The sequence below is a fragment of the Myotis myotis genome, unplaced genomic scaffold (assembly GCF_014108235.1).
Source record: "Myotis myotis isolate mMyoMyo1 unplaced genomic scaffold, mMyoMyo1.p scaffold_m19_p_14, whole genome shotgun sequence".
Taxonomy (NCBI): Eukaryota; Metazoa; Chordata; class Mammalia; order Chiroptera; family Vespertilionidae; genus Myotis; species Myotis myotis.
This window is the reverse complement of record NW_023416318.1, coordinates 22,727,118-22,754,257: the sequence shown is the minus strand read 5'-3', so window position 1 is coordinate 22,754,257 and position 27,140 is coordinate 22,727,118. Positions and strand designations below refer to the sequence as shown.

The 27,140-nt window shown below is 38.3% G+C and overlaps 2 protein-coding genes across 13 annotated transcripts in view; one reads left to right on the top strand and one right to left on the bottom strand.

Annotated features, from left to right (window-relative positions):
- FANCL (FA complementation group L) overlaps nt 1–27,140 on the bottom strand; it is a 77,562-nt gene that overhangs the window by 11,217 nt on the left and 39,205 nt on the right. Inside the window, exons 8-14 of one of the 4 annotated variants that reach the window (XM_036334494.1) lie at nt 12,915–13,065; nt 10,750–10,833; nt 10,265–10,310; nt 10,108–10,189; nt 9,158–9,274; nt 7,888–7,959; nt 7,148–7,530 (exon numbers count right to left, since the gene is read on the bottom strand). In XM_036334494.1, the coding sequence (XP_036190387.1) occupies nt 7,495–7,530; nt 7,888–7,959; nt 9,158–9,274; nt 10,108–10,189; nt 10,265–10,310; nt 10,750–10,833; nt 12,915–13,065 (588 nt within the window). In that variant the 3' untranslated portion in view covers nt 7,148–7,494. Of the gene's footprint in view, nt 1–7,147; nt 7,531–7,887; nt 7,960–9,157; nt 9,275–9,861; nt 10,190–10,264; nt 10,311–10,749; nt 10,834–12,914; nt 13,066–27,140 lie in introns of those variants that run through there. The other 3 variants (XM_036334493.1, XR_004971831.1, XM_036334495.1) reach the window with 3 other exon arrangements.
- Nucleotides 1–27,140, top strand: part of VRK2 (VRK serine/threonine kinase 2) — a 111,407-nt gene that overhangs the window by 71,174 nt on the left and 13,093 nt on the right. For 4 of the 9 annotated variants that reach the window (XM_036334491.1, XM_036334489.1, XM_036334485.1 and 1 more), the window contains 2 exons: nt 1,018–1,179; nt 7,083–7,454. In XM_036334491.1, the coding sequence (XP_036190384.1) occupies nt 1,018–1,179; nt 7,083–7,424 (504 nt within the window). In that variant the 3' untranslated portion in view covers nt 7,425–7,454. Of the gene's footprint in view, nt 1–1,017; nt 1,180–4,299; nt 4,334–7,082; nt 7,455–12,505; nt 12,657–13,176; nt 14,356–27,140 lie in introns of those variants that run through there. The other 5 variants (XM_036334486.1, XM_036334487.1, XR_004971830.1 and 2 more) reach the window with 5 other exon arrangements.

Below are 27,140 nucleotides of genomic sequence, written 5' to 3'. Positions count from 1 at the left end.
CCTCCCTTCCTCTCTCTCTAAATATCCTCAGGTGAGGATTAACCAAAAAGAATGATGTTGTGATAACTTAGACCTAGCCACAAAACACCAGCATATTTTAAAGGGAAAGAGTGACCACACTTGGCAATAGAAGCTAGAAATTGAGAGACTACAAATTAAGGCTCTGCTTGCCCAGCCAATGTAATTCATTCTCTATTTTGGCACTGGCTACTCCGTAATTTCCCCTTGTACTGTCCTATCTCCTGCCCTCTGCTTAACCCATGAAAAAAAGTGAGTGCGCTTTCAGCTGCTATAAACATGAAGCTGCCGTACAAATACTTCACATAAGGATCTTCACCGTGGCTTTCAATCTTCCAGCTGTACTGAGGGATCTGCGCTTCTATTTCCCTGTCTACTTCAGGGTTATTAAGAGTCAGTCATCCCCCAGATAACGCCAGCGTGTGAAAAAGAAACCTTAGAAGCAAGTTGGTTGTAGAACTTAACCTCTGATCCTGGTACACAGGATTAGATGACATGAACTGTTACTCATCTGCGTAAAGGTTAAATTACCTGTATAAAAAAGTAGGCAGCATCATAAGCTCCTCTTACACATTCACATTAATTAGGCTCCCTTCAGTGATAGAAAACGAAGATTCTAATTAGGAGTTTAAACTAAAAAGATATTCTGGATCCATTCCCAGCAAAGGTTAATAATGAATTCATGTGCCGTTTTAAATGTGACAGTTTTCTGTAAAAAAATGCTGTTTTCAATAAGCAAGTTATCTGCAGAGGTAATTTCCAAAGAGTGCACAACAGAGAAGCTAATTTTAATTGGTCTTGTCCTACTGATGAGAAAGGGTCAGGATCTTGCCAACTACTGTATTTTTTCTATAACGTCCATTTGTTGGTTTCCTCTCTATTCCTTTTTTTTTTTTTTTCCAAATCTTGGCAAGTTTAGAATTTTCAAGAATCTGGATGTAAATGCATTTTTTTAGGTGTCAAAAGTTTTCATTACCTGTTATCACTCTAAATCAACAGGTTGATTCGCAAAAGGCTGCAACAAAGCAAGTCAATCAGATGCAAAATAGGTTAACAGAAAAAAGTGTCCACAGTGAGAGAAGTGCTGAGCCCTCTGCAACAGGGAGAAGAGTTCAGAAAGAGGAGAAGCGGATTGGATCGCTTAACAAAGAAACAGCGCAGGTGAGAAGTGTTTTGATTCTTTCTCCGTATTGCATACCTTCGCTATGATTTCATAACTAAGGCGTTACATTAGAATATGCCCTTTGGGAATAAAGATGTTTTATTTTCTTCTGGAGGCCAAGGTTGTATAGTTTTGTTAAATGAGAAGGGACAGTAAATGTCCTATCCAGCAGATAAAATCAAAGCAGCCAACACCAGTTACCAGAGAAAAGAATGACAGTGAATACATTTGCCTACAGATCTGATTTCTTCCTTTAGCCTAAGAATGTAATGAAGTGCACTTAAATTTTTATGCCATCTATGATCCATTAGGGACTCTTAACATATTCCATACTTTTACATTGGTTCCTCCAGTCTAACCCTTATAATCAACTGTAAGTGAAGTGTTCCTCTGTCAGTATGGTTGCATTTTAAAATGATGTACTTTCTACATCATTTGATCATTTGGTTGGATAGTGACTCAACTTTAGCAGACGACTCACTCAGCCAACAGCCAATGTCTTTCCTAATCTAAACTTTTTGACGAGTACAGTGTATTTATATCTGCAGTGAACATTTTTTTTTCAGAAGGGCCAATGTTATCTGATTTGTACACGATCATTTTCCCAAATGTGAAATAGAATAGCTTAACTCCCCCACTTTCTACCTCTCACCCCTTCCCCCCAAATTGGTATATCAGGCAGTTGGGATGTTAATCAGTAAACTGAGCATTAAAGTTGGATTTGAACTTCTTGGGAGACAAGGCAAAAATTAGAAGCATACTAGTTAGACATTTCATTTCCAGCCAGTAAGCATACAAACTTATCCAGAGAGAGAGATGCTTTTATAATACTAATAGGAAGTTTTTGCATTTATTCTGTTACAGAATAATAACAGCACCAATTTTTTAATTGTAAAGACATCTACTTCAAATGGTCATATCTTACAGTTCCCACTTGTATAATTAGAAAATTCTGCTTGGTGACAAAATATTCTTGGGTGCTCTTTTTCAACCCTTACTGTGTACCAGAATTAACTGTATGGGAGAGAGAGGGGCTGTAAAAAGATCGATGCCCAGGTTCCAAGCTTAGAAACTGATTCATTTTCATTGGATGGCAATGTGATGTGTGTGTACATTTTATCACTCCAGAAAGTTTTTGTTCCCTTTCTCAGTCAGTCCCTTCACCTCCGAGAAACCACTGTTTCGACATTCTGATTCTCTTCAATGGATTAGTTTTGCCTTTTCTAGAATTTCACATACATGTAGTCATACAGTGTGCACTTTTGTGTCTGGCTTCGTTCACTCAGCATGCTTTTTGAGATTTATCTATACTGTTGCATGTATTAGTAATTTGCTCTTTTTCTTGTTGAGTAGTACTTGATTAACTATATCATTATTCCCATATTCATTCTCTTATTAATGGACAGTTGGGCTCCCTGGCTCTAGCCACCCCAAGTATAGTTGCTATAAATATTCTGACACAAGCCCAATGGACACGTTTTGTTTTTCCTCAGAGGTGAAACTGCTGGGTTTCATATCAGATGCATATTCAGCTTTACGAAAAGCTAAAAAATGGTTCCCACTTTATACTTCTCCCAGTAATGTACAAGATTTCCATCTTCCCTAACATCTGGTGTTATCTTTTATTTTAGCCATTCCAACATGTGTATATTAGCATCTCATGGTGATTCTAATTATCACTTTCCTGATGACTAGTAATTTTGAGCACCTTTTCATGTGCCAAGTGCTCATTCATAAATCTTTTTTGTTAAATGCCTTTCCAAGTGTTTTGATCCTTTTTATTTAGTTGTCTTTATATTATTACGTTGTAAGAATTCCTTATATAGCCGAAACCGGTTTGGCTCAGTGGATAGAGCGTCAGCCTGCGGACTGAAGGGTACCGGGTTCGATTCCGGTCAAGGGCATGTACCTGGCTTGTGGGCACTTCCCCAGTGGGGGATGTGCAGGAGGCAGCTGATCGATGTTTCTCTCTTATTGATGTTTCTAACTCTATCTCTCTCCCTTCCTCTCTGTAAAAAAAATCAATAAAATATATTAAAAAAAAAAAAGAATTCCTTATATATTTCACACATAGTCTCCTGTCCTCTGTCTGTATTGTGGGTGTCGTCTCCTTAGCGTGCAGCCTGCCTATTAGCCGTCTCTCTTTTTAATTGTTAACACCATTAGAGATGCCTCCCCCCATTTGCCCACCTTCAACCAACCCCCTTCACTCTGGCCATCACCACACTATTATGTCTATGGGTTATGCATATATGTTCTTTGGCTAATCCCTTCCCCTTCTTTCATCCACTCCCTCTCTTTCCCCTCCCCTCTGACAGCTATCAGTCACTGAATAGTGTTTTTGATAAGAAGCTATTTGTTATTTTAAAATATATCTTTATTGATTTCTAAGGAAGGGAGAAGGAGATAGAAACATCAATGATGAGAGAGATTCATTGACCGGCTGCATCCTACTAGGGATCAAGCCCTCAACCGGGGCATGTGCCCTGAATCGGAATTGATCCTCAAACTCCTGGTTCATATGTTGATGCTCAACCACTGAACCACACCAGCCAGGCGGTATTTGTTAAAGTTCAATTAACCAAATTTTTGCTTTACAATTTTTTTTGGTAATGAAATTTTTGTCTACTTTAAGGTCACAAAGTAACTTTGCTATATTTATATATTTAGAAGGCTTATTGTTTTAGGTTTCATGTTTGGGTCTGTGAACCATCTCAAATCAATCATGTTTATGGTGTAAGGTGGGAAGTGGGAGAGGCACAGCTTTTTATGGTTTTCACCTAGAATAGAACAGGTAAAGTCAAAGGGTTCTCTCCTGTAAACCTGCCACTCCTCAAGTCCATTGCTTAGAGATTTCTGAACCTTCTTTGGTCTGTGCATATTGTTTTCAGATTGCAGGCTGCTATATGGTCATGCTGGGATATATAGGATCCAAAAAGAGGGAGCTTGGGGTGAGAGACTCATGGTTGTTACTTCTTCATGTCCTGAGTCTCTATCCAGTCTGTTTTCCATTGTGCAACTTTCACAATGTTCTATTAGTTTCTTTTTGTCCAGTCTTTAGTTGCAATTCGCAGGATGTTTCACTTAGAATGCTCTTACTCTGTCTTGTCTATTAACAGATGCTGCTCATTTTCATTTTGAAGGCTTCATTGGGTATGGAATCTTAAAGATGTTTCCATGTTGTTTTTCTTATAAGAAGTTAGTGATTATTCTTATTGATCCTGCTTTTAGATTTGCTTCTCACCTTTTTTGGGGGGGGGTGGGGGGGATGGCTGTCTTGTATTTATTCTGCTTGGGCTGATTGAGCTTCTTTTATCATTGGATTTATTTGTCATCAAATTGAAAAAGTTTCAGCTCTGATTTCTTTGTTTTCTGCCTTAATCCCTCTTAATTTCTCCTTCTAATAGCCAAATATATGCAGATGAGATTGTTTTACCTTTCCTAACAGATAACTGAAGCTTTGTTCATTTATCAAATCATGTTTTTATATTGCTGTATTTCAGTTTGGATATTGTTTTGCTGGGTCTCATTGATTTGCTAGATTTAAGAGCTGATTTGACAATGTTTTCATGTCATATTTTTCAGTTCTACAAGTGCATTATATTTTCTATTTCTCTGCTGAGTCCCCCATCTGTTCACTAATTATGCTTAATTTTTCCTTTAAGTCTTTGCACATATTTATGTAGATGTTTTATTGTTGTTTGATAATTCTGCCATCTGGCTCATATCTGACTCTATTTCTTTCTCCTAGTTATGGGTCAAAATTTCCTGCTTCTTATGTTTAGTAAAGTTTTATTGAACATTCTGGATGCTAAGTTCTTGAGAGTCCAGACTTTATTAAAGAGTTTTGAATTTTGTCCTGGCGGGCAGTTAATTTATTGGTAGTTCAACTTGATCATGTCCTGACTTCTGTTTAAACTTTTATAGGCTTCCCTATGGTAAAAGTCATCTTAAGTTGTAGCCTAATAAGTTGGTACCTGTATTTTGTCCAACTTGATTGTTGTATTTATTTCATGGGATTTCACAGCAGGAGGGGAAATCTAGTCAATATCCATTACTCATGGCCAAAACTAGAAGGGGTGCTCATAATGCAGTTTGATAGCATCACTTTTGGCATATTGGGCTAGGATATATGCTGTAAGGGGCTGTTCTGTACATTGTAGGCCGCTATCCCTGGCCTTTAACCAGTAGATGCAATAGTACCTCTTCCCAGTTGTGACAACCCAAAATATCTTCACCAATTGCTGAATGTCCCTGTGGGACAAAATTTTCCCAGGTTGAGAACGCCTGCCCTGGCAGAATTGTTGCATACCTTAAGCCCATGCTACTCAAAGTGTGTTATGCCATCTAGCTGCACTGGCATCACCTGGAGTGCTTCTTAGGAACACAGAAACTAAGGTCACATCTCACACCTCCTGAATGAGATCTGTATCTTAGCAAGATCTCAAAATGACTTGTATGCTTTTTAATGTTAGATCAGGGGCCAGGTGGTACATATTTTATCCTTAAGGTCCAGTCATATCACAACAATTCAGCTCTGTCATTACAGTGTAAAAGCAGCCATAGATAATACATAAAAAATGGGTGAGGCTGTGTTCCAGTAAAACTTTATGCACAATTCAGACAGCTAGGCAGTAAGCCACACTTTTCTAAGCTATGCCATAGACTCTCCCAATCAGATCTCTCAAAGTGAAGTCCTTTATGAGTACTTTCCCATTTGATATCATTTGTTGTTGCTTAAAGAGATGTATAGGATATACACGTTTAGTAGCTTGACTTCTATTCTCCATCTAGATGGGAATAGCATCCACTTCCACAGATAAGTAAGTTATATATAGACTAGAGGCCTGGTGCACGAAATTCATGCACAGGTAGGGTCCCTAGGCCTGGCTGGCGATCAGGGCCAATCCGTGGTGTGACCGGTGGGGCAATAGGGGACCCCACTGGCACATGCCTTGGCCAGCCAGGGGCCTACGGGCAGCTCTTGCACTGAGCGTCTGCCCTCTGGTGGTCAGTGCACATCATAGTGACCGGTTATTCCACAGGTCGTTCCATCAATTTGCATATTAGGCTTTTATTATATAGGCTGCTGCTTAAGTTAGCTTACCAGTTGGTCTTAGCCTTTATAAAATATTTGATGTCATATTTTTGTGTGTGGAACAAAATATATTATTAGTCCAATGAAATAACTATTTATTTTGCCTTTAAGCTGACAGAACTTTAGGAAAACTGCATTAGTGTGACTTTGTTAGAGTAGTTTAAAGTTAGTATCCTGCTCACCATACCATATGTTCCAAGTCCTTGGGTTTATCTTGGGCCACACACCTCTTGACAAAGTTTATTGTATACTTTTAGGCATTCAGGTTTAACACTGTAAAGACAGACTGGTCGTTTCCTTTTTTGTTGGGAGATAAGAGTGAGCATCTTTTCCTAGATCAACTTTGTGGACAAACAAGGACTTTAACCAGGTGTCTTCTTGAGGTCTGTTATGGGAAGGTGTCAGCCTCCTCTGGAGGCTGCAGTATTAGGTGGCTGGACAGCCATCTTGCTCCCCTAGAATCACTATGTTATTAGAAAGCTTTTTGGTCATTAATAATTATCTGACATCTATAAGATTAAATCTGTTTTTTTGTCTTGCCAAAAAATTCAGTTTTTATATTCTGTCTTATTTTTGGATTGTAAGTTAAGAGATAGTTTACTTACTGGTTTAAAAGAACCAATAAAATTAACCAGATTTGACTGTTTGATGCTGGTAAGTACTTTATAAGCTCCTAAAATCCAGGATCAAAAAAAAAAAAAATTCTCAGATAAAATAAAGACAAAAAAGGTTATTTAGCATGAGTACACAAAACAAATACTGGATAACTCAGATCTAACACACTATATATGTCTTTTTCCATAGGAAAGCACAAGGAGAAGACAAAAATATTGTGAGTTGCAAGAATTTTTGAATGAAGTAAAAAGTTCTCCACAAAAAGAGAGCTTTATGCAGTTCCAAAACTCATTTTATGAACCCCATCAAGATTTTACCCGTCCAGATATATTCAACAAGTCCAGATGTCCATCTTGGTACACGTGCACTTCCACAGCTGGTATGGAAGTCACAGACTTAAGTTCTACAGGATTTTGGTCTACAATTTCCCAGTTTACCCTTAGTGAAGAGACAAAAGCAGATGTATATTATTATGGCTTCATCATTCTTTTACTTTTGATGTTAGTGGGTCTTGCTTTATATTTTCTCTGAAGATATCCAATAAAATCCTTTTGATAGCTTTTAAAGTTTCAGTTCTTCACAGAAATGTTACATTCTCATTTTAGGGCTTCCTCCCAGACATTTTCAAGGTAATTGGCTAAAAAAAAAAGGAATACATTTTAACAAAACAAATGTGTGAACATTCTAAAAAAAAAAATTGCTTGATACAAGAAATGATGTCATGATACAGTTTGAAAATACTTCTCTGAAGTTGCAGATCACCCAGAAAATTTAAAAAGGTTATTCCAAAAAAGAGGGATTACCTCTTTGGATCAAAGGAGCAGTTTGAAAATTAAAATTTTATTTATAGGGACAACTTATCTTACAGAAACTTTGCTTTTTTAAATACATAAGTTATATCTCAAAAAGTTTTAGAAAAGCTGATATAAAGATATCTTCTAAAACACATAACTAACCGCTAAGGATATTTCATGAAATGTGATTAATTGCTTACCTTACTACAATATGGACATTCACCAAATAAAATGTTAAAACTCTGTCTACTAGTCTGTAGTCCTCTCAACCACTGGAGATTTTAAAGAGAAGAGAAAGGGAGCAATGTTAGACTGATTACAGATAATTCCAAAAATAATTTACTCTCTTAAATCTCTTTTGCAAGAGTAAGGGGAACATTTTCTGAGCCAATGTTAGACTACTAATATGTGGAATAACAAGGGAAACCAACATGGATTTCAAGGTTTATACCCAGTGCTGTATAACCAAATTATGGACCCCGGTAAGATTTTGATGAAAATTATTTATCTTTTCTATCCCTGAAACACACAAATAATGCATATGGGTCTATGGGGCTCACAGACCTACCTAAAGACATTAATTGCAACTTAAGACCTAATGCGGTGAAAGATACCATAAACTCTTGAAAAGTTAAGTCTGAATTCTGGTGTTAATCACCAATAGTGGGTTAACTCTCAACCATTTATTACCAGCATTAGACAGTTCATTTTAAAAAACTAAATGAATAATTCATTATTATAAAAGAAAACACATGTTCCCTTAAGAGTATCTCTATAATTAGAACTGATATGATTTTTATATAAGGTAAACTGACATCTCTAACTCAGCTCTCCCTTGTTAAAACCAGGTAGTATTACTATGGAAGACTTAGAAAATTGAAAGCACCATACAACTGGAAGGTGTTTTGTATATTGATGCACATATAGTTTAACATATGTCAACTGTGCACTAAGATGAATGCTATACAGAGCAAATGATGAGAGACAGAAATGAAAGCAGTCTTCACATATAGCAAATAAAATGTCACTAAGAGTGATGTGAGATACTCAGGTCACAAAATGTATTCTCAATTATCAAACGTAAGATTATTTCATTTATTCTATACTTGAATCTAGCCTGAAAAGTAAGATGCTCCACAGTGCTAGTTCCCCTTCACCTTATTGCCACTACCACCCCCAACTAGGTGAGTCTACAGTTTGCATGTGGTTACATGAGGTGTTTCCTGAAAGATTCTAGTGTACCATCAGTTTAATTTATGTGTCAATAGTAGTCCATGAATGTATTCTGGGCATGATGAAAAAAATGAAGCACATGGACATCTGGAATGAACTAGTATAGTAATGCAGGAGCTAATGAAAAAACAGGAGATCATACTGAAATAGATTTTAGAGTCTAAATATTTCACATTTATATTCTTTCTTTGTTGTGTTAGCTGAAAAAAGTCTTAACTGATGTGATTTTTACTTTACCTCATATAAGCATATTTGATGGAAAGGCTGCCCACACTGAGAATAATCACACACTTGATCAGGAATGGCACCATCAAGTTGATAGGCATAACAAATTCCACAATCCATAGAAAAATCCTGCAAAAGAAAAGATATATTTATAAGTGTGTTTAAAACATACAGAATGAGATGAGAGAATGAATATGGTATAGATAATGTTACATTTTTATAATTATAGTTTTTATAAAAATTATTATAAAAAAATAGAGTCACATTACTATTTAACACAAGAAAAGCTATTTGTATGAGCGCTCTCCCTTTTCATCCAATAAATTATACACATGGATACACATAAAAAAACAGATTCTGTTTATTCTCACAAGACGTTTGGGCTTAAGTAATTTTCCCATATTGTACATCAATATACACTCAAGTATGTAAAAACAGGAACTGATATTAGCTAGTGATTACTAACTAAACTTCAAAATTGTGTAACTAAAGGAAAAGACAAAAACATCAAGACCACTTTAGTGTTTTATAACTTAGTAGCTTTGTCAAAATTCAATTCTAAATTTATTTTCAATGCAATCTTGTCTGTTCAGTTTTGAAAAACCGTACTGCTATCTTTAAACACTTATATTAAGCTAATCAGAACTTCATTTCAGTCATCCAGAAGCAGACAATATAGAAAATCCAAACATTCCATTAGCTAGTTTGGACCTTACCCTCTATTTTTAATAATAAAGATGTCTGTCAATCAATTTACGGTTACAAAGACCATGAAAAGTACACATCACCATCAGTCGAAGGTTAACAAGTACTTTCATGCAACTTGCTTGCAGTTCAGAAGTCTGTTATAAAATTCTTCAAATTCCCTCACTTTCAACATCATTTTTCTCTGGTGCCTAAAAGAACTTTTAACTTTCATTCTTCAATGCTGTTTGGAATATCAAAGCAATGAAAACACTTACAGATTTTTCTAGGATAGCACGAGCTGGGAAATCAATTTCTAAAACATCTTTCAAATTTTGTAATAGAGTATTTTCTGGATCCCTGAAAACATAAAATTTTTTTAATGAAATTTGTAAAGTCATAGAAAAGTAATAGTTCTATTGCAAAGATACCTACCACAAATGTATGTTTCTGCTCAGCTTAATTCCTAGGGGTTTCACCACTTTAGATATTTAAAGAAAAAAAAAGTTTAATAATTTAGGGGTTGTTGTTCTCATTTCGTAAAACCACATTTGGCACAGAATTTGTTTCTCATTTCAATTGACATACAACACTGTTAGTTTTAGGTGTACAACATAATGATTTGGCATATGTATATATTGTGAAATGGTTACCACAAATTAATATCCATCACCAGATAATTTTTTCTTAAGATGAAAACTTTTAAGATCTCATAGTAACTTTTAAATATACAATATAGTATTGTTAACTACAGATTTTGTTTACTTCATTAGAAAATAATATATTAAAACCAAAGTATGCAGTTCAAAATGAGATTTTCATTTGAAATAATTACCCCTAATATTTTAGAGTAATATTTTAACAGTAGTAGACAAGGATTTTATGATTCTGTTAAAAGACTTGAATCTGAGATCGCACACCATGGTCAGCTCCAAGGAAGTAGCACTCGGGAAGCATAGTGGGGTGCTTGGGGTCCACCTCTATATGTATGGAAGCATTATTCCCTAGAATAAAAGATATTAAAAGTTTTTACAAAAAAATTAATGAGTATCTGGCTGGGTGTTTATTTCATTGTATATACAAGGAAATAGTAACCAAATGCTTTATAAATTTCTCATAAAAATTTTTCATAAAAGGTAAATATATCTCTATAGTATAATTTCATTAAAAGATGTAAATTTTGAAATTATAATTGTGGCTAAAGATTTGGGGACCCTAAGTTTCAAAAAAACAGTCAATCCATAAGTTAATATAATTAATTTAGATCAGAATCTTGGTTAGCATTCTATTAAAGTTTAAATACAAGGTTCTATGTATTGATGGTTTTTTAAATATTCACAAATCAAATATTTAAGAAATACCTAAATTACTTCTCATGACTCTCTTGGAAATAATAGAACTATGGTCAGAATTAAAGACTGGAAGTACAACAAATGGGAAAAAATAAACATGCTTAACATTTGAGTTTTATGAAGGTTTATAAAAATTCTTTCTGAATTCTTTTGCTCCATGTGAGGTTTTTGCCTGTAAGTTAAAGGGTTCAATTCCTATTAAATTTGAAAGTGTTCATTTAGTGAAAACAGCAACTAATCTTGCTTGCAAAATCTATAAAAAAGCTATTTCTACTTGGTACTAGATTTTTTAAAATAAATTTTAACTATACTAGAGTACCGTACAAATTTCATATATTTTACTATTTTTGAAAGTGCACAGTATAATTGTTTATGGTCAATTTGAATTTTATTTTTATGATAAAAATGTAATGTCTTGATAAATTCTATACTCTATATTGTATAAGCCTTTGGCTAACGGGGTAACAACATGCTTTGTAGAACTGTTGTACAATTATACTTTCTTCTTCTCCTAGAAACATAAGTACAATTATTACATATCTGGCAAAAAGGTAACCAAAGAAAATAAATGACTGTAAGTCATTCAATGAGAAAAACAGAAAGTTAATTTATAATCTCATTTGCTAATGCATTCCTTGCCATGAACACAAATTCTGTATTAGCCTTTAACTCCAGAAAATACTTTCCCTTAACAGTGATTATTAACTAACAATGGCTATATTAAGTAATCTTTTACTTAATTTGCTAAAAACTTGGTCTTATAAAGGCAAATCATAGTTTACCTTTTAGGTTTTGTGTTTTTTTTTTTTTTTTAACAAATTGGGTAGCAACACTGTAGAACTGCTGTACGATTATATTTTCCTCTTCTAATAACATACCACTTTTCCCCCACGTAATAAATATAGTATGCCTGGGTAAAAACTCTAAAAATTGCTCACTAATTGGGATATGATCCACATCAAAATTTCAAGATATCATTCGGAACATATGATTTGTAACAACATATCTATTTGAGCTAGGAAGAGAGGGAGGAAAGATATGAATAGGTATCTTCTAACCAACTACAGTATTTAGTGTGAACTCAAATGGAATTTAAAATATCTAGTCTTGAAAGGCAGACCTTGAAAACTGTTTTGCTTGCTCATAATGAAATACATAAAACAATCATTTTATAGTAAGGAGAATATGGTGATATTTAAAGGATGATATTTATAGTTATTTCATATATTTATGAAAATACTTCAAAAATATTCAATTATTTTGTGCTTTTTGTTTACTCTTCAAAGGCCTGTGAGTTATTTTATTCTCTTCTATATTTTTTCAGAAAATATTCCCAGATTTGTTCACACTCATCTTCTCTAGTTTCATGGATGAAGACTTCATTATTTCTAACACAGTTCTTTTTCCTAAGTAATGTAAGTTTTGAAAAGCCTGCTCCACTATTTCTGTGCTAATTAAAAGCTAATTTAACACCATCTCTGAATGCTGCTTCCATTGGATCATCACCTTTTATAATGAAACACCTCAGTACTTGCCCTTTCCCCCTGAAATATTTACATTTAAATACATAGTAATAAAAAAAAGTTCATTCCAGAAAGTTTTAATAGTTTACTTCATGCAGAAAAGTCTCACCTATAAGTCCAATGTCATCTTTAGATACATTTTCCTAAGTAACACGAAATACAACCAAATGCGTAAAAAAGAAAAAAACCTCATTAGTCATCTTTCCCCACCTACTGCAATTCTGCGTGCCGTTGCACTCCGAGTAGGTTTTTCTGGTTCAAGTACCCAAGTTTTCTCGTCGATTTCATCCATAACATCCCAGAATGTCTTCAGTGATTCCAATGCTGCCAAAAACTGACTATGAATGCTTATTAGGGAACTCTGTGAAAAGATAGATGAACGCTGAATAAGTTGTATGGCACTATCAATTGCATATCATCTTTCACTTTTATTTTATAACTCAAATTTAGAATTTTAACTGCTTTATTTCAGCTAAAAATAGACTCTTATAAACAAGAGTCAACTCGCTCTGCTTCAAACCTCTTCACCTCCATCAATATTAACAGAATTCCTTTGTCACTGGACTATACAATTCTCAAGAAGACTGGCTTTTTTGATAAATGTCATTTTTAAATGTTTTCCATCATTTATTTGTATGATGAATTTTGTATTATATATATGACATAGTAACTACTAATACAAGAAGATATGTATGTAAGACTATTAATGTATATAATATATTTGGGGCAGTGTTACAATTTTAGAATGAAAATATTTTCACTTTTGCTGTCATTATCAAGTTAAATGCAGTACTATTTGCAACTTAAATTACTTTTAAACATGAATGAATAACTTTTTAGACTTATATATAGAAAAGTTTATAATAACTAGAGCTTAATGTCTGAGAAGAACCTTTCACAATACTGAAGGTAGAATATCTGTTCTCTTCTGGTATACCACACTTACCTACAAGTTTAAATGTCAAAATCCAGAAATCAGAAAACTAAACTCTCAAGTGTGTTTGTTTGTTTTACTATGGGCTATATTTTATTACTTTTTCCCACTGGTTTCACCACAATTTTTAAGATTATCAAACAAACTAGTTGTGATCCTTATAGATGTCCTCTCTTCATCTAATAAATTTAGTAAGTTAACATAGAACCTGATTCTGTTTTAACATATTTATCTTGACAACTCTATTACCCTAGCATAATTATATGCCATTAGAATAATTCCCTAGTTCCTATTTCCATATCCAGACTAGCCATCCTTGACTTTAACTACCTTACTGTAGAGTACCTGATCTAAAATATAAAACTGAACAGATCAGTTTCCCACTTAAAACCATTCATATCAACCTTTTAACTATATTCCCCCCTCTAGTCATATTCCCCTAAAGCCCATTATTTATATTGCAATTAAGTTGATTTTTGTATTCTATCATAAAAGTTTAGGTGCAGTTCTTATCAAAATATTTTTTCTTTGTAATACCACCACTTAATGACAGTAACACAAGTTGCAAAAGCTATTCAATAAATATTTAAACTGAACTGAACTACATGACATATGAAATAATCGTTGATGATTAGTCTATTTCTTAAGTTTACATACAAGTAGCTTGCGAATTGTGTTTTATATATTATTACTGATTAAAACTACAGTTCTTTGTCATGGCTTGCAATTATCATTCTTTTTTAGTATGTGTACACAGATATGTTTACACGGAGTAAACTAACACTTTCCATGGGTATATTTACTCCTCCAAGGCTTAGTAACTATCTTCTCTATGATCCTACCCAAATCTATTTAAGCCAGATGGAGAACTCTAGAACTACGCAGCCATCTCTATACAGATGCACATCATAGGGAAAAATATACTTAATTCAATGAAACTAATATTTCAACCCCTGATAGGACTATTTTGAAATCTAATACAAAGATAAAGAATCCATAAGGAGAACACAGCTGTAATCTTAAATATCTGATCTTAACCAAGACATATTCAACTTCTAGAAACCTTAACATTGCAAATATAAAGGTGGTTGTGCACTAGATAGCTTCTAAAGTCACTTCCAGATCTATGTTAAGAATTCTAAATATAACTTCAAAAATCCATAAAGTAGGTCATTCTGTCCACTTAAAAGTATCTATATTTCAAGATCCCGATTACTATTATGTACTCCCATTTATTTCCAATTATTGTTTATAAACAGATTTTAAATTGAAATTATATATAAATATATATACATTAAATGTAAATAATTTCTATGCTTTGATGTATAGCAATCATTTCTTTAATCAAAATAACTATGTATCAGCCCAGCCGGCATGGCTCAGTGGCTGAACATCAACCTATGAACCAAGAGGTCACGGTTCGATTTTCTGTCAGGGAACATGCCTGGGTTGTGGGCTCCATCCCTAGTGTGGGGTGTGCGTCATTCATGTTTCTATCTCTCCCTCTCCCTTCCTCTCTGAAATCAATAAAAATATATTTTTTAAAAGAACTACATATCAGAATCAAAATATTTGTGTTATATTTTATAACCCTACTAGAGGCCCAGTGCATAAAATTCATGCATGAGTAGGATCCCTAGGCCTGGCCGGCAATCAGGGCCAGCTGGGGCCTTCCTTAGTTGTGTGCCACCCCTGATGGTAAGCGCATGTCATAGCGAGCTGCCGAACTCCTGGTTGGTTGAACTCCTGAGGGGCCAGTTTGCATATTAGCCTATTATTATATAGAATGTATGTAAGGAAGAAGTGAAAGATGCATTATACAACTTCAATTATTTAAAGGAAAAAGTATCAGCCTTCCAAAACTTTTGAATTTTTGGAATTGGTTTGAAACCATAAATTCCTAGTAGGAAAAACAAAGCAGTTAGATAGATTAAATGTAGTGAAGATCCAAAAATAACACCCAAGATATTGCAACTGATTAATTTACTAATCAAAAGAAGGTATCATCCTTCTTTGCACACGTGCATAGATAGGGCCATGATTAAAGAAAAGGAACTAGAGGAACAAAGATATGAGACAGAAATAAGCCTGGAGGGAAAAAAGGTAACAGAAATTAGTATCTAAAAAACTAAAGAAAACACAAGGCTTTGTGTCCCAAAAGCAACAAACTATCTCACAGAGAAGAAAAGTATCCCAGAAACGAAGACTATGACGTAGAAGCCTCTCACCCAAGCCTTCCTGTGATGGGGAAGAGGAGAGGACAGGATGAAAAACAACCTCAACAATCTCTTTTCCTTAAAATGTAAAAAAGAGAGAGATCCTGAGAAAGTTAGAAATTATAAAGCAAGGTGAGAAGAGTACCAGTGGTTCTCAACCTTCCTAATGCCGCGACCCTCTAATACAGTTCCTCATGTTGTGGTGACCCCCAACCATAACATTATGTTCGTTGCTACTTCACAACTGTAATTTTGCTACTGTTATGAATCGTAATGTAAATATCTGATGTGCAGGATGTATTTTCAGGGGTCGTGACCCACAGGCTGAGAACCGCTGTTTATTCCAAGGATTTGCGGCAAGGACCCATGCTGAGGGCACTCGAACCACATCGGGTTGGTTTATGTGGTGTCTATTTATATGGGATAAAGCTATGACCAGAAAAACGGCACAGACTAAATACCAGAAGTTAGAAAACTACCTCTGTAACATTACATTCACAGGGAGCAGAAGATCTAAGTTTAACAGGGGAGCTATTGCCTGATACGGAGTCCAATTTCCTGTGTTAAAAGCAAAGGTCAGAAGAATAAAAAGAATGTATTAATCCTGAGGAAAATCACTTCTCAGCCTTTTGGCTAAGATCAAGTGTAATCTTGAGGGGGAAAAATAGACATCTTTCCATGATTTGAAAATAGCAGGCATAAAAATATTAAGAGATCAATCTAATATTAGAATCACCTAAGGCACTTAATGAAATTCTCTGCACTGAAATCAGAATATCTGGACTGTTCTGTATATGGGCTTCTCAGTGAAAAGATCTGTATCTGGGACCCCTACATTGATTCCCAGAAAATTTCTGAGCAAACACAACTGGAAAGATCTCTGAACAGTCTTATTCCGTATGATAGATTTGGCATTTAAACCTTGAGATCATGAACCATTAGAAAGTCTGTTCAAAAGTCACCAATCCATGACCTTACAAAAATACTAACTGGCTTATTGTTTTTCCTGCCCAGTTTTATAATGCTGAAGCACAGTCTATTTTGGCCATGCTTGCCAATCTTTATGTTGGAAGGCATGTATGAGTCAAGAACCTCAATACTGAAGCAAGGAAACATCGGGATTGATTATTCTTATTTATGTTTAATGCATAAAATAAATCATCAGAAGACTAGGATGTATCACTATTCAAAAACCTTAAAGGGTGTCACATTTTCTTATGAAGCATAGCCAATAAGTAAGTAGGGAGATGGATGAAGTAGTTCTCATTAGCTCCATGGCTAGCAACTGTATGTTTAGTCAAAGAAATCAGTGGTCTGGTTTCCACACTGTCAGTACCCACTGATGAATTTTTGTATGCTTAAGACAACTCTTTTCAAAACATGCTCATACCAATTAGTGAAATAGTGAGAAACCGTTTTTTTTTTTTTTTTACATTCTACAAAGAAGCTAGGTATAAAAACACTATGTACAAGTGCAAACTAAGTGGGATTAGTCCTCCAACTTTGTTCTTTTTCAGACTACTCTAGCTCCTTTATATTTAAACTAGAGGCCCGGTGCACGAAATTCATGCGGTGTGTGTGTGGGGGGGGGGAGGGGGTGTTCCCTCAGCCCAGCCTGCACCCTCTTCAATCCGGGTCCCCTCAGGGAATGTCTGACTGCTGGTTTAGGCCCTATCCCAGGATTGGGCCTAAACTGAGAGTCGGACATCCTTCTCACAATCCTGGACCGCTGGCTCCTAATTGCTCACCTGCCTGCCTGTCTGGTCGCCCCTAACTGCCCCCTACTGCTGGCCAGGTTGCCCCCAACTGCCCCCTCCCTGCCGGCCTGGTTGCTCCTAACTGCCCCCCTGCCAGCCTGGTCACCCCTAACTGCCCCTCTGCCAGCCTAGTTGCCCTCACTGCCCTCCCTGCCAGCCTAATCACCCCCAACTGCCCCCCCCCCCGCCAGCCTGGTTGTCCCCAACTGCACCCCCCCCCCGCCGGCCTGGTCGCCCCCAAATGCCCCCCTACTGGCCTGGTTGCCCCCAAATGTCCCCCCCCGCCAGCCTGGTCACCCCTCACGGATCCCTGGCCAGCCTGGTTGCCCCACGCAGCCTGCTATTCAGTCGTTTGGTCATCCCTCACTAACCCCCCTGCCAGCCTGGCTGCCCCATGCAGCCTGCTTGTTCAGTTCTTTGGTAGTCCCTCACTAACCCCCCTGCCAGCCTGGTCACAGGCAGCCATCTTGTGAGGGTTAATTTGCATATTACCTCTTTGATATTACCTCTTTTATATATGATATAAATTCTAGAGTCATTTCTTCAGTTTCTAGAAAAAATCTGTTGGGGTTTTGACTGGATTGCATTATATCTATACATTAATTTGGACAGGACGGACAATATTGAGTCTTTTAACCCATAAATATGGAACATATCCCCATTACTTTCGGACTTTAGGCAAAAAAAAAAAGAAAAAAGTGCACTCTATCAAAAAAGATGTATGGATGACATGAACATTTGCTCAACATCAATGGTCAGTAGGAAATACAAATTAAAATCATAATGAGCTAAAAGTTATAATATTTATAATCTTGAGGAGTGTAAGTTTATTTTTATAGGGAACATTTTTCTTCCCTAAATTGTTTTTGGAATGGCAATTTGTTTCCATTATTAAAAGCTGATGTTGTCAGTTGAAAAAAAAATAAAATAAAATCACAATGAGCTACCACTACCCAGCTATTAGAAGGATTAGAGAAACAGAAATCTTCAGACACTATTGTTGGAAATGTAAAATGCCAAAACCACTCTGGAAAACTGTTTAGCAATTTCTTAGAAAGTTAAACATATATTTCCTATATGATCCAGCCATTCTACTCCTAGGTATTTGTTGAAGAGAAATGAAAGTATATGATTCATATAATAATATGCACATAATGTTCATAGTTTTTTATTTGTAATGGCCAAATCTTGAAAACAACCCGTATGTCTTTCAGCAGGACAATATGTGATATATCCATGCAATGGAATACTACTACTCAGTATAAAAAGAATAAACTCTTATTACATAATAAAACATAGACAAATCTCTAATTGTGCTGAGAAAAAACCCCTGAAATAGAATTATATAAAATTGTAAAAAGCAGATCAGTAATTGCCTAGGGGCCAGATAAAAGGGAGAGAACGGTGAAATTAAAAAGGGAAAGGAGGAAACTTGGGTGTAATGGAAATGTTTATTATCTTGATTGTAGGGATGATTTCACAGAGGTAAACATGTGCTAAACTCACCAAATTATTTACACTTTAAATATGTTCAGTTTATCGTATATCAATTACACCTCAACAAAGCTGTTTAAAAAACTCATTCTGATTTCTGGATACTAATGGATTTAAATAGCAATACCTTCTTTACAGTAGACTTCCCAATAATTAGCTTTAAAAACCTTAGAAAATGAAAACATTTCTAACAGCAAGGACAAAAGCGGGAGAGTAACTGTTCATAAACCCACCACATAGATAATGAAACTTTTATCACTTTTATATGTATATATAGATATATACAAATGTGTATATATTGAAGGAGGGAGAAAAGATATATATGGGAACTAAGATGTTAGCTATTCCCCCATAACTGTTATTAAATTATGCTAAACTAGGAAAGCACTTAAGCAGAAAAGTGTGAACACTGCCAATCTCAAAATGTAACGCTTATTATCTTTAAAAGCATTTTGTTACTTTTATAATACCTGAAGTGATATAATAATGTCAGTCACTTAACCAGATCTTAGAGTATAATATCTTCATCTTAAGTACTATTATTTCCAGTATTTTAATAATTTTCTCACAGTCCTGAAATGTGATCTTTTGTGCTCTGATGACACTTAAATTAATAGCATAATTTTCTGGTACTTGCAACAGATGCTTTCCATTCTGATTTTTTTATACTTTCCTATAATACTTGAAGATAAACCTTCTAATAATAATTTTTGTCTTTATCTCTGAGGGATTTAAAAGGCTTCAATAGAATAAGGAAATATCAAGAGATTAAACTTTTTCAGAAATTTAATTTTAATATTAATTGCAATATTTCCAATCAGATATCATTAAAGAGATGATAACTATTCTGTTCATTTGATCTTATTTGCAAGCTTCATTGATGTTCTCAACTCTTTTTGTAGGTATCACTATAACTAAATCTATTTCATGAAATGCTATTTTTCTATAAAGCAATCCATACAGAATATTTCACCTCTTCATATAGTTAAGTTTATTTAAACTATAGCTGACCACTTATGATTTAAAAGATTTGCCACTATTGTTAACTCATGTGAGATAGGTATCTGCCCACAAGGTCAAAGGAAACATATTCACTTTGTGTGCAGCCATTACAGAATGTTCACAAAAAGATTAAAGAAAGAAGGAAACATCTGTCAAGTGTATGTTGAAAATAAATAAGCATTTTCTATTTTTTCCATAGCTATCCTATATTGTAGATCATTAAAAATAATAATTATTGTAAAATGAGGCCAATTAGGAGAAGATTCTAAGTAGATGTTGAGCAGGAAGCACCAGGAATATCTCTACCCAACTACGCAACAATTGCACTAACAGGATCAATCTGATGTACCTATTTTAAAACTCTGGCGTCTACTATAGGACTGTATCTTTGGTTAATTTCAGTTCTTAGACTGGCAGGGACTACCCAACCCATGATAGACAGTCCTGCACACACTCCAGAAGCAGTTTGCACACAGCTTGTTAGAGCCAAGATGGGCACAAAGAACCTTGTATTTCAAACATCAGGGATCTGAGCTCTGATCACTAATTGCTACTTCTGACCTCAGAAGGGTAGACAGATGGTTGGCCATCATTGATGCACCTCTCCCCATTGTTGCAAGCCTCTCTCACTACCTGAAGTGACTTTTCGGGTATTTAAATAGCCAGTGCCCTTTTATTTATCTTTTCATTGTCCTCTTTTTTTCTCCTTTTGGGAGGCAAACATTATAATAGAATATTCAAAAGCAACTGTATAAACAGGGAAAATCTGCAAGTCACTATGTGTGCCCAGGGCAAGGTACAGGCTCAGAAAGGGCCAGAGAAAACCGTAAGTTTAAACCTCAGGCTGATCTTTGGCAAAAAGACAGCATACAACAATAAAATAAATAACAAAAACAGAGGGGATTTTATTCTTTCTTCTCTGAGGAAAGAAGAGAATCTGATTTCTAGAGTTACCACATTATTAGATTAAAATTTCCAGTTTTCAACAACAAAAAATCACAAGGCATAAAAAGAAACAGGAAAGTATGGCCCTGATTCCAAGGGGAAAAAAAATTAACAGAAACTGTCCTTAAAAAAGGACTTGATAGTAAATCTAACAGACAGAGGATTTAGGACAATTGTCTTAAGTATGCTTAAAAAAGTAAAGATGTGCGAAATGTCAGGAAAATGATGTATGAACAAAATGGAAATAACAATAAAGAGAAAGCAAGCCTAAAAGGAAGCCAAAAAGTTACAACAATGGAACTGGAAAGTTCACTAAAAATATTCAAAGGAAGATCTGAGCAGGAAAACAAAAGAATTTGTTGGCTATAGGGCAATGGGAAATATCAAATCTGAGGAATAGAAAGAAAAAAGATTGAAAAAATGTGAACAAAGGCTAAGGAGCCAGTGGAATACTGTAAAGGGAATCAACATGTGCATTATGGGGTCCCAGAAGAAGAAGAGCAAAAGTGGCAGAGAGATTATCTGAAGAAAAAGATAAGAAAAAAATGCACAAATTTGATGAAATACATGAATAAAACATCCAAGGTCCTCAGTTAAATCTAAGTCAGATGAACACAAGGGTACCCAAATTGAGACATATCTATACTAATAAAAGCCTACATGGTCCTCGCGCCCTTGTGCGTGACGTCATCATAAGATGGCCACCGCAAGACGGCTGCCACAAAATGGCCGCACACACAGTGGAGGCAGGGCCCGGCGGCCGTTTCGTGTGGTGAGGCCTGGGGGGTCCCGTGGCTCCGCCGCCTTGTGCAGAGGAGGCGGGGCCCCGGCAGAGGAGGCGGGTCATGGCAGGGGAGGGCAGTTGGGGGTGATCACGCCAGCAGGGGAGCAGTTAGGCATCAATCAGGCTGGCAGGGAAGCAGTTAGGGGGCGATCAGGCTGTCAGACAGAAGTGGTTAGGGGCAATCAGGCAGGGAAGCAGGTGAACAGTTAGGAGCTAGCAGTCCTAAATTGTGAGGGAAATGTCCGACTGCCAGTTTAGTTGGACAACCCCCGAGGGGCCCCAGATTGGAGAGGGTGCAGGCTGGGCTGAGGGACATCCCCCCATGCACAAATTTGGTGCACCAGGCCTCTAGTCTATCCTATATAATAAAGAGGTAATATGCAAATTGATCATCACTCCAACACACAAGATGGCCACCCCCATGTGGTCAAGGATGGCCAGCAGGGGAGGGCAGTTGGGGGCGACCAGGCCTGCCGGGGAGGGCAGTTGGGGGCAACCAGGCCAGCAGGGGAGGGCAGTTAGGGGCAATCGGGCCAGCAGGGGAGGGCAGTTAGAGGCAACCTGGCCTGCAGGGGAGGACAGTTAGGGGCAATCGGGCCAGCAGGGGAGCAGTGAGGCATCAATCAGGCTGGCAGGGGAATGGCTAGGAGGTGATCAGGCTGGCAGACAGAAGTGGTTAGGGGCAATCAAGCAGGCAGGCAGTCGAGCAGTTGGGGGCCAGCAGTCCCAGATTGTGAGAGGGATGTCCAACTGCCCGTTTAGGCCCGATGATTGGGCCTAAACAGGCAGTCGGACATCCCTCGAGGGGTCCCAGATTGGAGAGGGTACAGGCTGGGCTGAGAAACACCCCTCCCCCAGGCATAAATTTGGTGCACTGGGCCTCTAGTCTATATATATATATATATCCTATCTAATAAAAGAGAAACATGGTAATTGGCGTACGACCGCTAGCCTTCCCATTGGCTAATCAGCGAGATATGCAAATTAACTGCCAGCCAAGATGGCGGCCGGCAGCCAGGCAGCTTGAAACTAACATGAGGCTTGCTTGCTTCAGTGACGGAGGACGCCAACGTTCCCCGCCTGCCGATGCAGGCCTCTGAGCTGCAACTCTAAGCAAGTATGTAACAAATATAGAAGCTAAACAAAACCCAGAAACCTGCTTTAGTCTGCCAGGCTTCAGCCAGAAGGATCGCAACATTGTAAGCAAAGGCCAGAAACCTACTTTCAGCAGAAGAAGCCTAAGAGCTGGAGCCAAGCCTCAAAGCTAAAGCTGGCCCAGAATAAAAAAGAAAAAGAAAAAAAGGAGCGGTTGGGAGCTTCAGTCACCCCCAGACAGACTGGCCAGGCACCCCAGTGGGGACCCCCACCCTGAAGGGTGTGTGACCAGCTGCAAACAGCCATCATCCCCTCACCCAGGCTGGCCAGGCACCCCAGTGGGGACCCCCACCCTGAAGGAGGTGTGACCAGCTGCAAACAGCCATCATCCCCTCACCCAGGCTGGCCAGGCACCCCAGTGGGGACCCCCACCTTGATCCAGGATACCCTTCAGGGCAAACCAGCCAGCCCCACCCATGCACCAGGCCTCTATCTTATATAGTAAAAGGGTAATATGCCTCCCAGCACCGGGATCAGTGGAGCCGAGAGGCCTCCCGGCACCGGGATCAGCGTGATAGGGGGCAGCGCCCAAACCCCCTGATCGCCCTGCGGCTCTGTGTGTGACAGGGGGCGGGGCTACAACCTCCCTATCCGCCCTGCTCTGTTCGTGACAGGGGAAGGCACCCCAACCCCCTGATCAGCCCTGCTCTGTGCCTGATAGTGGGGAGCTCCCCAACCCCCTGATCGCCCTGCGGCTCTGTGTGCAACAGGGTGCAGCGCCCCAACCCCCTGATCGGCCCTGCTCTGTGTGTGACAGGGTGCAGCGCCCCAACCCCCCAGCCCCCACGGGCCCTGCTGTGTGTGTGACGGGATAGAGCCATAACCTCCCCATCGGCCCTGCCCTGAGTGTGAGAGTGGCGGCGCCCCAACCCCCTGATCGGCTCTGCTCTGTGGATGATAGAGGGCGGCGCCCCAACCCCCTGATGGGCCCTGCTCTATGCGTGACAGGGGGCAGCACCCCAACCCCCCTGATGGGCCTTGCTCTGTGAGTGACAGGGGGCAGTGCCCCAACCCCCTGATTGGCCCTGCTCTGTGCGTGACAGGGGGGTGGTGCTGCAACCTCCCCATCGACCCTGTCTTGAGTGTGACAGGGGACGGTGCCCTAACCCCCCAATCGGCCCTACCCTAAGCATAACTGAGGGTGGCATCACAACCTCCCTATCGCCCTGCTCTGTGCATGACGGGGGCGGCGCCCCAACTCCCCAATCGGCCCTGGTCTGAGCCCGACCAAGGGCTGCACCTAGGGATTGGGCCTGCCCTCTGCCACCCGGGAGCAGGCCTAAGCCAGCAGGTCGTTATCTCCCGAGGGGTCCCAGACTGTGAGAGGGCACAGGCCGGGCTGAGGGACCCCCCTCCCCTCCGAGTGCACAAATTTTTGTGCACTGGGCCTCTAGTATATATATCTCCATCCATCCAGTGACTGAAAGGCAGAACAACCAGAATGAATGATTGACCAGCTGCTATGATGCACACTGACCACCAGGGGGCAGACGCTCAATGCAGGAGTGCACTGGTGGTCAGTGCGCTCCCACTGGGGGAGTTGCTGCTCAGCACCAGAATGAGCAGCACTCCCACAGTGGGCCTATCCCTGCAGGCCACACCCCCCACCAGTGCATGTGCACCAGGCCTCTAGTTATAAATAAAACAACAAAGAGAATCTTGAAAGCAGCATGAAGTTACTCATCAAATATAAGGGATCCTCAATAAAACTATCAGCAGATTTTTCATCAGAAACTTTGAAGGCCATAGGCAATAACTGATATATTCAAAGTACTAAAATAAAAATACTGTCTACCAAGAACCCTATATCTGACGAAACTGCCCTTCATTAGTGAGAGAAGTTAAGATATTCCTAGATTTTAAAAATCTGAAGAGTTCAATACTATTAGCTCTGCCATCCAAGAAATACTAAAGGGAGCCTTTCAGGTGGAAATAAAAAACAAAACAAAAAACAAAAAACAACCATAATGCTAGACAGTAACTTCAAGTCCCATGAACAAATAAAAAACTCAGTAAAGGAAAACATATGGGTAATTATAATAACTAGTACTATTGTAACAAGTAGAGGCCCAGTACATGAAATTCGTGCACGCGGGGGGGGGGGGGGGGAGGAGGGGAGGAGGGGATGTCCCTCAGCCCAGTCTGCACCCTCTCCAATCTGAGACCCCTCGAGAGCAGTGAAACATCCCTCTCACAATCCAGGACTGCTAGCTCCCAACCGCTTGCCTGCCTGCCTACCTGCCTGATTGCCCCTATTTCTGCCTGCCAGCCTGATCACCCCCTAACCACTCCCCTGCCAGCCTGATCGATGCCTAACTGCTCCCCTGCTGGCCCGATTGCCCCCAACTTTCCTCCCCTGCCGGCCTGGTCGCCCCTAACTGTCCTCCCTTGCCAGCCTGGTTGCCCGTAACTTCCCTCCCCTGCAGGGCTGGTCCCCCTCAACTGTCCTCCCCTGCAGGCCTGGTCACTCCCAACTGCCCTCCCTTGCGTTCCTGGTTCCCCCCAACTGTTCTCCCCTGCAGGGCTGGTCCCCCCCAACTGCCCTCCCCTGCAGGCCTGGTTGCCCCCAAATGCCCTCCTCTGCCAGCCCGGTCACCCCTAACTGCCATCCCCTGCAGGCCTGATCACCCACAACTGCCCTCCCCTGCCAGCCATCTTGTGTCCACATGGGGGTGGCCATCTTGTGTGTTGGAGTGATGGTCAATTTGCATATTTCCTCTTTATTATATAGGATGACTTTTAACTCTACTTTGTGTTTTATACATGACTTGAGACTAATACATTTTTTAAAACAATTAGTCAAAAAGCTAGTATTATCGTAACTTTTAGACTTAATTCCACATTTTATTTTCTATATAATGTAAGAGACAAATGTCATTAAAAGATTTATTTTTTTGTTTGAGGCACATAATGTTGTAATACCAACAGTTGAAAAGGGTGGGTATACAGCTATAAAGGACCAGAGTTTGCATATATTTTTGAAGTGAAGATAGTATAAATTCAAGTCTGAGTTATAAGTTTAGGATATTAAATGTAATCCCCATTATAACCACAGAGAAAATATGATTTTTGACAAGGGTGCCAAGACCATTCAATGGGGAAAGGACAATCTTTTCAACAAATGCTACTAGAAAAACTGAACACTCACATGCAAAAGACCCTTCCTCTATACCATATACAATATAAAAAAGTAACTTAAAATGGATCAAAGACATAAATGTAAGAGCTAAAAGTATAAAAATTTTAGGAGAAAACAAATGGTAAAAGCTTCATGACATTGGATTTGGCAAGGATTAACTGGCTCTGACAATAAGAGGAGAGGCAACAATAGAAAAAAATAGATAAATTTAATTTCATAAAAATTTTAAAATTTTGTTATAAAGTCCATATCAACAGTCATATATCTGATAAGGGATTAATATCCAGAATATATAGAGATCCCCTAAAAGTCAACAACCAAAAAACAACCAACCTAATGAGCAAATGAACTAAGTAGATATTTTTGCAAACGTACACAATAAGTATACAAAAAGATGTTCAACATCACTTAGGGAAATGAAAATCAAAACTACAATAAGATCACCTCATACCCATTAGAATGGCTAGTATAAACAACAAAACAGAAAATAAGTATTGGTGAAGATATGGAGAAACTCGAATTCTGTGCACTATTGTGGGAATGTAAAATGGTATAGCCAATGTGGAAAAAAGGATGGCAATTCTTCAAAAAATTTACAGAAAGAATTATCATATGACCCAGCAATTCAACTTTTGGGAATATACCAAAAGAATTGAAAGAACACAAAAAGATATTTGTACACCCATGTTCATAGCAGCATTATTCACCAACAACTAAAACATTAAAGTAACTTAAGTATCCATGAATGGATGAATGAACAAACAAAGTATGATGTGTATATGCAATGGAATGTTTTCAGCCTTAAAAAGGAAGAAATTCTTATTTATGCTACAGCACGTATGCACCTCAAGGGTATTATGCTAAGTGAAGTAAGCCAGGCAGAAAAGACAAATACTGTATAATTCCACTTATATGGGGTACTTAGAATAGTCAAAATCATAAAGTGAGAAAATACAATGGTGGTTGCTAGGGGCTGGTGGAAGGGGGAAAAGGGAGTTACTATTTTAAAA